This window comes from Oryx dammah, unplaced genomic scaffold (genome assembly GCF_014754425.2).
Source record: "Oryx dammah isolate SB20612 unplaced genomic scaffold, SCBI_Odam_1.1 HiC_scaffold_11122, whole genome shotgun sequence".
In the NCBI taxonomy this organism is placed as follows: Eukaryota; Metazoa; Chordata; class Mammalia; order Artiodactyla; family Bovidae; genus Oryx; species Oryx dammah.
Window position 1 is genome coordinate 5,413 of NW_024080515.1, and position 13,129 is coordinate 18,541.

General features: G+C 40.3%; 1 protein-coding gene across 1 annotated transcript; it reads left to right on the plus strand.

Moving 5' to 3' along the window:
* Nucleotides 1–379: 379 nt before the first annotated feature.
* On the plus strand, nt 380–8,240 carry LOC120860596 (vitamin K epoxide reductase complex subunit 1-like protein 1; the record flags this gene model as incomplete). The annotated part of the gene is made up of 2 exons (XM_040236392.1): nt 380–515; nt 4,415–8,240. Coding segments are annotated over 2 exons (363 nt in total), but the record flags the coding sequence as incomplete, so codon positions are not given.
* Nucleotides 8,241–13,129: the final 4,889 nt, after the last annotated feature.

A 13,129-nucleotide genomic window follows, 5' to 3' on the forward strand; every position in this document is an offset into this window, starting at 1 on the left:
GCAACTGGGGGTGATTTTGCCCCCAGGGTATCTTTGGCAATGGCTGAAGACATTTTTGGTAGGCGCAGCTGGTGGAGAGGGGGGTGTAGAGGCCAGGGACCTCTAAATACACTGTAATGCCCCCCACTGAACAGCTCTCCACCACAAAGAATTATTTAGCCCAGAATGTCAGTAGTGCTGCTTCAAAGAGACCCTGGCTTAAAATTCAAAGAGCCCTTCCTCTGCAAATACTAATGCTATCAGAAAAACAACGCTTTGTTCAACCTTTTGGAAAAGACTATATAGAAACTGGCAATTTAGAGATTCAGATGGGTATGTGGGCAGGAAATGCTCAGATAGTTCTCCTTTTTAAAAAAGAAGAAAACTCTATTAAATATAGGGTTACTGGTTTTCTTTATTTTACAGATGGGGTCGAGGATTTGGTCTTTTGGGTTCCATTTTTGGAAAGGATGGTGTATTAAACCAGCCAAACAGTATCTTTGGACTTATATTTTATATACTACAGTTATTACTTGGTAAGTACTTATACAGCAATACATAAATAAGTTTGTTTTGTTATATTTCACTTAGTACTTTGTCTCTTTGCCCTGATGTGTCTTTATAGTAAATAAAAAGCAGATGTTGATGGTAGAACATTTGTAGTAACATTGATAGAACATTTGTAGTTTGTAACACATTTTTGTGTTGTGAAAACTTGGTTCACTAAGATTTTGATGACACTCAGCCTGAACTTGGTATCTGTTGGTATTTAATCAGGGATAGGAGCATCCCAGGATGCTCAGAAAAAACAAGTCCCATTCAGGGAAATTATTACTCCAAACAGTTTGCCTTGGAAACCTTGTTTCCTTGTTATTTTGTATACTCTCTAGCTATTTAAAAATATTATGCATTGAGAAAACATTAATGCTAAATGATATTCAGTCATAATTCCATCACCTTTATATAGCCTCTATTGCCATTGTTCCTTACTTTTTTAAATTTTATGTGAACTCTCTTATACTGTCTATCCTCTTCAGTGCTTTGCTGTTGTGGATATCAAGGCTTCAGATTTTTTTAATGTTCTAAATAATACTACAGTGATTAACTTTGTTTAAAGTCCTCTTCTCATACTTTTCTGTTTGAATTATTTCTTCAAACAAATATCTAAATGTAGGATGAATGATTCAACACACATAGATTTTTTTGGGGTATGGATTTTAATAGGTAGAAACAAACTGATTTTCCCTCAGTTGTCAGATTTTCCCTAAGCTTCAACCATCCTCATTTTTTTTCTATAAAATTTCTAATTCAGTAGTTACATATTAATAGCCATATTAATTTTATTTTAAATTTTATAGTATTTTAATTTCCTTTTATTGCCAATTGAGTTATTGCGATCCTGATAACAGTACATTTCATATTTGTTACAAACATTTTACTCATTCTTTATTCTTGTTTTAGAAATATTGATTTTGTGAATTTTGATTATACAGAAGGTTTTATACTTTCAGAGTTAAATTCATCCATCTTTGTCCTTGCATTTCAGTTGTTAATATTTTATCCTGTTATCTGGCAGGTCTTCTTTCTAGCACCAATAGATTTATTCTAAGGCAAACTGTGCACCTAAATTTTTCTCAATAGCTCTATTAAGTTTGCCCCCTTCTGTATCTGTATATCCTGCAGAAATAAAACACACACATAAGGATATTCATAGCAGTTCAATTTAAAATAGCAAAAAATTAGAAGTAGCTTGTAAGGACTGAATAAATTAGGTTATAAGCATGCTAGAAAATACTAAGTAGCCATTAAAGGGAAAAGTAGGTCTACAAACCCTGGAAGATCAAAACCTAGTTTAGCAATTAAAAAAAAAAAAAAGCAAATTGTGGTATAATAAATAGAGGATAAGTATATATTTATATATGTGCAGGGTTGAGACTTTCACCTTTTATTTCATTTAATTGTTTTGTTTGGATTTCTAAAGAAGAATATGAAGTATAAGTTCACAATAAAATAACCTAAGAAAAGATTCTGACTATGTTACTTTTGGGAGATGGGGTTGAACATCTCTGAAATTTTGTAATATTTAATTTGTTAATTTCATTATATACACATTTAAAATCATGTGTATCATATGTATTTTTTCTAGTCACATTTTAGGCATTCACATGCATTTTTAGTGTTTGTGTCTTTACCACCAGAGGCACATTTGAACTCCCCAAACGTGGTTTTCCAGAGCACATCAGGTTCACTCCCTTCTAAGTTGTTCAAGATAGAGCCTTTTTTTTTTTTTGGTGGCGCTGTGCAGCTTTGTGGGATCTTAGTTCCCCAACCAGGAATTGAACCTAGGCCACCATAGTGAAAGCCCTGAGTCCTAACCACCAAACCGCCAGGGAAGTCCCATCGTATTAGGTCTTTAAATCTGCACAACAGTCTTAAGGGGCAGTCATGATTATTATACCACTTTTACAGTTAAGGAAAAGAGTTGCACAGAGAGCACAAATAACTTGCCTATATCATTTTGAAATTAACTTTCATTAAGGTACCAGCATTCATTTTTGAAGTTTGAGATATTCGCATAAATGAGGTCAGCCAACTTTGTTTTTTAGTAAAGGGCCAGATAGGAAACCATTTAGGCTTTGCTGACTATCATAGCCATTCAGCTCTGCCACTCTAGTCCCAAAGCAGTCACAGACATTACATACGTGAATGAGTGTGGCTGGGTTACGATAAATCTTTATTTACAAAAGCAGGTGCATAAGTAATCCAACGGTGTCTGGAAAGAGCCTTGTTAAAGCATCAGGGATGTCGCTGGCAGTCCAGTAGTTAAGACTCTGTACTCCCAATGCAGGGGATGCAGGTTCAATCCCTGGTCAGGGAACTAAGATCCCACATGCCACACAGTGTGGTCAAATAATAAATACTCCTCTGCTTTAAAAAAAAAAAATGATTTCTTTAAAAAACATGTACTCTCTTAAGTGGTCTCTAGGCAAGTCGGTCCCCATGGCTAGGCTATAGCCCAAATGCAACTTCTCATTGTACTGGCAGTGTTATCTCAGCTCCTTAATTAACCTCTTCAAACCACTACCACTTATTTACTTGTATCCTGTTTCTGTGATCCTTATCCATTAGTTGTTGGGTAGGAGGGTAGGCAGTTTAATATGCTCTGCTATCTCCTGTTATCCTTGAAAATAAATACACATGTTCTCAATATTGTTGGCTACAGGAAATTACAAAACCAAACGTGAAGATGTCAGATGATAGCATCAAGAGTTCAGGCAAGTCTTTGTCTTGAGAACTCAGGTTAGCACATATAACTGCCTTTTTTCTCCATCTGGTTTGACCCACATGTGGCCAACTGGCCAAATGTGGTTTTCCTTATGCCCCAGGGTGAGCCCTCTCTGAAATGTTTTATCATGAATTTTTTTTTCCCTTCAACAGCATATTGATATAATCATCTCCCATTATGGGATTTTTTATAAATTTGATCTAAACACAGGAAAGCAAATTTTACTTTCCACAGGTGGGGAGCCTACCTATAGTGAAAAGGGTCTGGATGGTCTCACCAAATGTGTCCTGCTTGGAAGAGAAGGTTGTGGTCCTCACATTACTTTTTTTTTCTCTCCTCTCGTTACTTTATTCATTACAGGAGGTAGGGCTGTCAGTTTTACAAATCTACTTCTTTGCATAGTAATAATGTGATTGCAAAAGTGCATATTTTCTTTACATGCCTTAGCTAAGGCTAGTTTATGAAATACATAATATTTCATCCAGAATATTTACCAGTCAAAAACAGTGCAGCTATGGGATGGACATGTACACACTGCTCTATTTTGAGTGGATGACCAGCAAAGACCTACTGTATAGCACAGGGAACTCTGCTCAGTGTTATGCGGCAGCCTGGACAGGATGGGAGTCTGGGGAAGAATGTTGTTGTTTAGTGACTAAGTCATGTCTGACTCTTTTGCAACCCCATGGACTGTAGGTTGCCAGGCTCCTCTGTCTGTGGGATTTCCCAAGCAAGAATACTGGCGTAGGTTGCCATTTCCACTCCAGGGGATCTTCCTAATCCAGGGATCAAACCCGTGTCTCCTGCATTGACAGGTGGATTCTTTACCACTGAGCCACCAGGGAAGCCCTTGGGAGAGAATGGATACGTGTATGTGTGTGGCTGAGTCCCTTCGCTATTCACCTGAAACTATCTCAACATCACAACATTGTTAATCGGCCATACTCCAATACAAAATAAAAAAATAATAACACTGCAGCTATAAAATTTAAGAAAATAGACCTGTAGGTCCTGTCCTCAAATTTCAGAGTGTTTTGTCTTAAGATCAGTGTTCCAACCCTGAAGCAAATCACAAAATGTTCCCTTTGAACTGGGAAGCTTGTTCTCCAGTGTCAAGGTCTGACTGAGCCAGTGTCCCTTCTCTTGCAGGCCTGACAGCGAGTGCGGTTGCAGCTTTAATCCTCATGACATCCTCCATCATGTCCGTAGTGGGGTCTTTGTACCTGGCCTACATCCTGTACTTTGTGCTGAAGGAGTTTTGCATCATCTGCATCGTCACATATGTGCTGAACTTCATTCTTCTTATCATCAACTACAAACGACTAGTTTACTTGAACGAAGCCTGGAAACGGCAACTGCAGCCCAAGCAGGACTGACCGCCTGACGAACTCTTTAACTGACAGTCTGAAGTCCCTTTTTCCATTAAGTTTATTTTGCAGCAGTTTGGTTTTTTTTTTAATTATTATTATTATTCTTCACAACAGACACTTTCCCTAAGAATCTTAAACTGATTTTTAAAAATCCTATAAATTAGAAGGGGCTCTAGCTATTTTCTGTGTCAATCTTCATTTTAAATATGGATACAAAAAAAGGATACACCAAGCCAATCAAAGACAAGCTTTAACTTTACTTTGGAGATGTTTCTGAAATGGTAAAATGTAGCCCTTGCCCCTTCCCCTCAGTTGTAAAGTGAGCAACCATTGCTAGTAATTCTCTAATGTGTATAAATTCAATTTCAGGTATAACAAATGTGATCATGACATGAAAATATTTTAGAATAGATACTGTATTCAATATTGCCATGTTTACAATATGTAATATGTTTTTTAGCCGATGGATTTAAACATGTAGATTCAACTAGAATCCATTTATGTGAGATTTGTAAATAAAGGTAGAGATATTGGATCCAGCCCTGCAGAAACTTGCTGTACAGCTTAGTTGGAGTGTAGCGATGAGGAACAATCAGCTCAACGCTGACTGAAGACGTAGTGAAAATACTAAGTCCACACAGAGCATCTTGTGGAAAGGACTGGCAGCTGTGGGTCCAGCACTGACAGCAAAAATAATAGGGTGACTGGTTCCCTTTCATCTCCTTCCTTTGAAAGGAAGAAACTAAATTTGGACATTCAAGTCAAGCTTGTACCTAGTCATAAAACTGGATCAATTAGAAACTTACAGTGTGAGTCATGTGACCAGACTTTCAAGGCCTTCAGGACACTAAAGGTGGGAAAATGGGTAGATTTCTCTGGCAAAAAGCTGGAAATAGTACTATGGCGTTTCATAGTCTCTTACAACAGGTGAATTTTCATGCAGATAATTTTCCTTCACATTAGTGCCAGTCAACCAAACAGTATTGGCTTGGAAAATCATCAGTATAAGCCCCAGTCACTCCAGAGTAGGATTACTCTTGGGTAGCTCCATAGTGTTTCTCGTTTCTTTCTTCACTAACTAACCGGACATCTAGTTTAATTGTTTTAGAGTCAGATATTAGATTCGTAAACTTTAGGGCTGACATGCTGCTCAATTGGCTTAACTGGGAGGAGTACTAAAGGGAGAAGTATCTCAAGGTGGAACATAGTACTCTTTCTACTAACTACCCCAGTGCAGAGTCTTTGAAAAAGATTTGAATAAACCCAAATGAAACGGTGACAGTATGTTTCTCTGGTTAACATCTTCTATCAGAATGTTCAAAGTGCCTTCTGTCTTAAATCTCAAACCAAATATTTTGTGTGTTGAACTTGGGCAGAAGTGTCCTTCCTTCCTTTCTCAGCGTGAAGTAGGAAACTTGCATTCTATAGGAAGGTTCTGTGTGATCTTTTCATTCCTTAGATTGAGAAGGAGTCGCCATGTTTTTGCTTCTAATTCTGTTCATCATTACGTTAAGAAGAAACTGGTAACTACTGAGTGTTCTGCCTTCTTTTGTAGGGAGGGGACAGGCTCTGCTCTGTAAACCATAATGTGTAGAGTCATCGACTGTCCAGCAGTTTCCAACCAATTGTCATAATTGATGCAGTGTACTCTTCTAGCCCAAGGCAGGTATCAAATTGCATTGTAATGTACTTTTAACCAGTTTAAACCAATTTTGTAAAAGATGGCTTAGTTCTGATTTCATCCAGGCTTATGTTTCTTCCCATGAATGTGAATATTTCAATGTCTGTTTTATTATGTATGTATTGTTCTTGTTTCTCTAAAGAACTCTAGAAAGTGTTGATTAGATGTCTGGTATTTATGGAGAAATGAGAAGAGCTGCACAATGAGCTCGTCTGGCAGCAGAGCTCCCCCTCTACCCAGCAGATCAGCAGTCCGCTGCTTCTCTTTTTTCCACTAGTCTGGAGACGGCTTCACCGTGATGACATCGTGGTATATATATATATATGTAAACTCTGGTTGTGCTAAACAAATTCCTTGTGTCCCCATTTAAAATTGTTCTTTGCCCTCCTCTGTATCGGTCAGCGGAGTAGAGTTAAAGCTTGTCTTGATGTTGCGTTCTTGCGAACGCCTGCAATTCTTTTGTGAAAAAACATCAGAGTGTTCAGCCAGACCCTTCAGGTTTTTCCTTTGCTTTTCTAAGCCCTGGGGACACCACTGTTTCAGTTGTAGAAAAATTGTTGCCACATTCCTCTGACCCCAGAATTCATGTCCTTCTCACTGAGGGATGAACATGTGCTGCCTGAAATAACCACGTGGTGATGCCCACCTCTCTAAGTAAAGGACCCCCACGCTGGTGTGTGTGATTTGGTATTTTTCCCTGGAAAGAATTTAGGCTTCCCGCTACATCCTCAATTCTACCCTAGAAGAAGGGGGAAACCCCCTGTTATAAAAGTCTGAGGGTTATTAAGATGATTTCAGACTGAATATTTAAACACTGCAACATTATTAGCTACCAGTGTTGAAGAACAGGTGGGGGAAAATGTGAATTTCTGCTTCTCAGTTTTCAAAATGATTTGTAACAGATGAAGCCTCTTATTTACTTGACAGTCCTATCCTTTGAAGAAATAAGAGAAGTCGTGGTTACATGACAAATTTTAGGAAAACTCGGTGGTTTGAAGGGTTTCATTTGACTTTTTTCTTTGCAGCTAGTTGCTATCAGTTGAGGATCAACTTCTGGTGAAGTGTCAGGTTTAACTAGCTGTGTGCCCTGGGTGTATGTAGCCCCTCCTTAAATCCATGACTTTTAAAGATGTTGACAGCATTGATTATTTTCACTCAGAGAGACAAAGATCTCTCCTTGGATACAAGAGATCTTTGGACCTCCTACGTAAAATACAGGACCAAGACTACAATGAAATTAAGACTGTGAGTTGGCTTTAGTTTTCTTAGACTTCATTTAAGACTATTACAAAGTTGTATTCAGCAAAGCTTGAGACCAGTAACTGCTGACAGATCTTACCCTGAACATCAGTACTGGACAACTGCCAACAAGAAACCCACTCTCATTTTTGGTAACCTATTTGGGAAAGAATACCTAATATTCAATCTTCGTCCTCATGTATTTTTGTGTATTTTTTTCCCCAATGGGCAAGTACTGGTGAAACACTGCTATTTATATATTTTAGGCAGCACTTATGAGTCCTAATTTGTGAGAACTACCCTTCAATAAATCAAAGGGATGGGGGTGGGAGTCCAGGTGACTTGGTTAAAACTTTTTTTTTTTTTTAACATATTAGCCCAGAAAAGGTAAAATGTTTTGTTATAAAACTGTATTAAGCATGGCCTAAGTATTAGGTGTATGATCTGTATAGTATGTTCCATCAAAAAATATTTATTACTAGTGCTTTAAGCTCCAGAGTAAACATTCATTTAAAATGGAGTTCACTGGGCAGATTTCCCCTTTAATATAGATAGAAATATTCTTTATCAGAGATTTAGGACACAGTTTTGCTAACTGGTAAAAACAAATGTAAATATGTAAGAATGTTTATTTGTTGCACATAACTTTTTTGGTATAAAATAAATGTAGAAGTTACCTGTGGAACTTGTGCTGCCCTCATTCTTATACTGCAGTGTTATAGTTCAAAAAAGAAGCAGAAATGAATTCAGTCTTAGAAACGATTTTAAGTTTTGGTCACACCCTGACGTCAGGACCTTAGTTCCCCAACCAGGGATCAAACCCGTGTCCCTTGCACTGGAAAGCGGTGTCTTAACCATTGGACCATCAAACCTATAAATGATCCTTACAATAAATACCATAGCCTCATTTCTACAGGTATAGAGTTGACTCTTTCTCTTAAATTATATGTAACTTAGAGAAGACAGAACCAGAATTCTTAGAGATTCTAGTTCTTGGAATTCCTGTGGGTTTATGATGTATGTGGTTGTCAAGATTAATGAAGATGTTACTGCTTATAGTTCTTTAAGCACATAGATTGTATTAATCAGCTGTTTCTCCACTGCTTTACTGTAGCTCACCTTGAATACTCCACTCTTATAATCTCCTAATATCTGCAAGATAATTTCACTGGAAATGCAGTAGGCCATATTTTATTGGATAGAACAAATGTGTCCTTTGTTAGGATCTTAGGACTTGAGAAAAGAATCTTACTCCTAATTTGTAAAACATTTAAGTGTGTCTGTCATGTTTCTTTTTTTTTGGGGGGGTCAGGTAAAGAATTTTATATATTATTCCTTGACATTAAACTGGAACATAAAACTTGATTACTTCAAGGAACTTAGAAGTTTTAGGGTAACAAAAGAAATATACAGCCCCTAAAATTCCTAACTTATTACCGGAACAGACTACACTCTCATTCTTCATGGAGCTTGGAAAGAAACGTTAAAAAGGGCGTGAGTTGAGACATGAAATCCCCTACAAGTGGATCAAACTCTGTATTAAGAACTACATTGATTTATGGTCTTCAATTTGATTGGACCGTATTTTTCCAAAGCTTTCAGCTTTAAATCAGGGTTGATGAACACTGCAATCTTACAAATAACGTCCCTTACCTAATGGAGCCTGTGAAAGAGGGGCAGGAGGACAGATACCTAAGGAAAGGCCGTCCTCGGGAGCAGAGCAGGAGGCGGCACCAGGTATGGAAGCCTGTCCTGTCTGCAGCCCGTGCGTTCAGTGGCCGCATCTCCACCTTCAGTGGAGTCGGCTGCGATAGTCCAGTGGGCTTCTACAGCCGTCTGTCCCTTTCAGTCCAGACAAGACGATGGCTGCGGTTGGAAGAACGTCCCAGCAGCACTGGTAACCTCTGAGCTCCCTTCCAGCTCCGACACGGCTCCATTCTCACCTTTCTTCTGCTTCTGCGTCAGCTTAGCTCGGGTTCACAGACCCTGTGCCGCCTTCTTCCAGCCTGATACTCCTTTCTGGGAATTCGCTGAAACTTCAGCCCTTCTCTGGAGTCCCTAGCAGGTGTTCTCTACTTTCACCCACTCAAGTCAAGGCTGGCCCAAAGCGCAGGAGCAGGGCTGGTTTGGTGGCAGCAGTTTGTAAGCTGCGACTCTGAGTGGGGCATGAGTGCTGAGGAGAGGTTGCCCAAGACTCTGGGCTTGGTTAAGGCTACGAAAATAGGCTGAGACACCGAAAACAAAGGCAGATGCTTTTCAGCAGTATAGCTCATGCAGTTTACGGATGCTCACTTTTAAGCCAACTCTTTATTCTCATATGACAAAAGCCTTTATTTTCTTTTTCATTATTATTATTATTGGCCATGCTGTGGAACATGTGGGATCTTAGTTTCTCAACCAGGGATCAAACTCAGGCCCCCTGCAATGGAAGTGCTGAGTCTTAACCACTGGACTGCCAGGGAAGGCCCTACAAGTCTATTTTCACCTCTAATGTTCCCTTCTAGCAAATGACCACAAAATCCAGGTGAGAAGCTTCCAGGTCTGCCATGCCCACTGCAGGAAACACTTGCTCTGTGTGCGATGGAAATAGCCCCCCTCCCTGGGGAGGAGGAGCTGACCAAGCCAGTGTCTGCAGAGAGGTAGTTCTCGCTTTAAACAGTAAACAGGCCGCTTCCCACACACTGTGACGTCACTGCTGACCGCTGGTACCTGGTTTCATTGGCAAGTTTCCAGTATCTCTCTCGCAACAGGAAAGCTGCACTCTTTGGTTGTCTCTGCCGAGTGAAGATCCCTTTCCTATTCCCGATCATCCGAACTGGTGCTAAAAACAGGGCAAAGGGTGTTTCAGATGACTTCTGATGGGGAAAATCAGAACCAGCCTGGAGCCAAGCTGGGCACTCAGCAGTATCTTCATTCTTTAGAGCTGCTCGGCCTGCTGAGGACTCGGAAGTGGCCACATAATGGGTTAAAGACTTAAATTCCAGTGCTCCCCAAAACACTTCAACTTTCATCCATTAGGGGAAGAATCCAAAAGTGTTTATCTTTTCCTTGCAAGATAATGTTTAAGACATTTAGGGTACCCAGCTTCCTGGTAACTGGAGTGGGGCTGAGACAAAGTTACTCTTTGAAAGGCTGGAGCCCTCTCTGAAAGGACTACTCTCCTAGTAGGAGCCAGAGTCTTGACCACTCACAGGTGCCCAAGGAGGATCTGCTAGTAGATGTTAAAGTCCTTCCAGGCAGACTTCCAGCTGGGTCCCCACCCCTGGAGGCAGGTCTGCCGGAAAGGGAGGTAGAAAGAGCAGCTATGCTCCCAGCAAGTCTTCTCTCCATCCCCAAGAGAAGCCACCCCTTCTGTGAAATGGAAAGGTCTCTCCCACTGAAAATTCAAGACAACAATCATTTATTCCATGAAAAGCAAACACCAGGCACCGTGCCAAGCACTTCAAGTGGAATCTGCATGTCAACCTGCGAGGTGGTGGTTGTTATCCCCACTTCATAGGCTTGTAAAAGGTAGGTACCTTGTCCAAGTCACACAGCTAATTCCTTACTACACAAAGCCAGTGCCCCTACTCACAAAACGAGGCTTCCATCCAAGTTTATTTCCAGGAGCCACTAATCTCATTTGCCAAGCAGAGTGGAGGCTCGTGTTCTCTTTCTTTTTCCTCTTTCACTCTTGCCATTCTGATTTTCTGTTTGTTTGTTTTTGGCCATGCTGTGTGGCATGAGGAATCTTAGTTCTCCGACCAGGGTTCAAACCCATGCTCCCTGCATTGGGAGTGCAGTCCTAACCACTGGGCCACCAGGAAGCAACCCCCCCACCCCAAATTCTGATTTTTAATTAAACTTTAATCTTCCAAAAACCTGTCTTTGCCCAGAAATAATAAAAGGTAATTCCCACTGTTATCAGTTCTTCCCTACCTCCCCCAGCGTGCTCTCCTCAATTTACAATATATCAAGAAGCTAGTAACCTAGAGGGGTAAAAAGATACAGGAAACATTCATTTGGAAGTTTCTCATTGTTCTCACTTGAGAAAGTACAGACCATGTTCACTCTGAAGGCTTTTAAACACTCCTACATTCAAAACCATTTGATACTTACGTATATTTGGTGAACCTGCCTTTCATAAGCAAATCATATAAAACAGACTGAAATGTCTTAGGTTTCTCAGGCTTTGTACTTTACCCTAGAATCATGAGTGTATCCCAGTAAATCCAATGCAAGATCCACTTTTTCCTCACACTGTTGTGAAGCAGAGGAAAGCTGGCCACCTCTGCCTTGAGACAGATGCCTCTCCCATTTACTTCAGAAAATGATTTGCATCAGCTGCGGCACACAAGTAATCAGCTGCTTGCTCAACACAACTGACTTTATCCTAGGAAATCCTTTGTGTAGCCTGGTTTGATGATATCAGCCTTCCCTTGCTTGTTTCCAGGGTTCTTAGAACCAAATGTCCTGAAATAACAGGCCCACCAAAAACACTGAGAAGGGGTACATCCTGTGCACCCAAATGCCACTTACATTGATTAGTCATGAAATCAGCAAAATTCCAGATGAGCTCGCCAACCACATATTCTTTGCGTTTTTGGTCCAGAACCACATGATACTGCTTGAGCAGGCCTTTCTGATACTCTTCACTGAACATCAGTGGTGGATCCTGGAATTCAAGGCAGAGAGAGAAGTTGGGAGTCAGAACCAGCAAAACTGTAAAAACATTATATAAAGATGCATGTGATGATGACCAAAATATCTGTCCTTGTAGTGGGCTACAGTGCCTGCAGGACTTGCTGATACTGGTGGAGGTCCAAGCCAGTGTGTGATGTAGCCCAGGGTTTAAAAAAAAAAAAAAAGGTTTAAAAAACCACCACCACCACCTTAATTAGTAACTTCTTTATTTATAAACAGAATTTTTTTTTTTTTTTTGCCCACACAAAGCGGCTGGTGGAATCTTAGTTCCCCAAACAGGAACTGAACCTGGACCTTTGGCAGTGAAAGTGCAAGTCCTAACCACTGGACCACCAGGGAATTACCATTAAACAGAATTTAATATTTGCTTTACTTTTTTCTACCTATATTCCTCACTGCAGTCTTACAACTGAACTACACTAGGAATAAAAGTACGTCTCTGGATAATAAATTTAAAACCCAAGGCTGAAGTAGCTGCCAATGCATAATTTGAGCACTGGTGTGACTCAGTTTTAACTTCACTCCGATTCCCCTGTATCTCATCTAGGTAAGGAGCTGGTATTTAGCCCACTGACTATTCAACAAATCATTATTTAGCATCTGCTTATATGCCAGGCATTAGGGACAAAGTAACAAACTAGAAAGATAGGGTCCCTGTCCTCATGGGCTTTACAGTCTGGCAAGACACAAGCTCTAAGTGTAACAAGGGTGAATTGGGAGCGTGTAGTGTGCGGGGGGCGGGTGGGAGGAGGTTAGCAGGGGGCACAGATGGAGCAGGGGCCACAGAAAGCTTCACTGAAGCTGAGACCTGCCAGGTGAGGAGGGAGCAAAGCAGAGGCCACAACTATGGACTCAGTCTCCAGAGAAGAGCTCACGTCTGTCGTGTGCTGA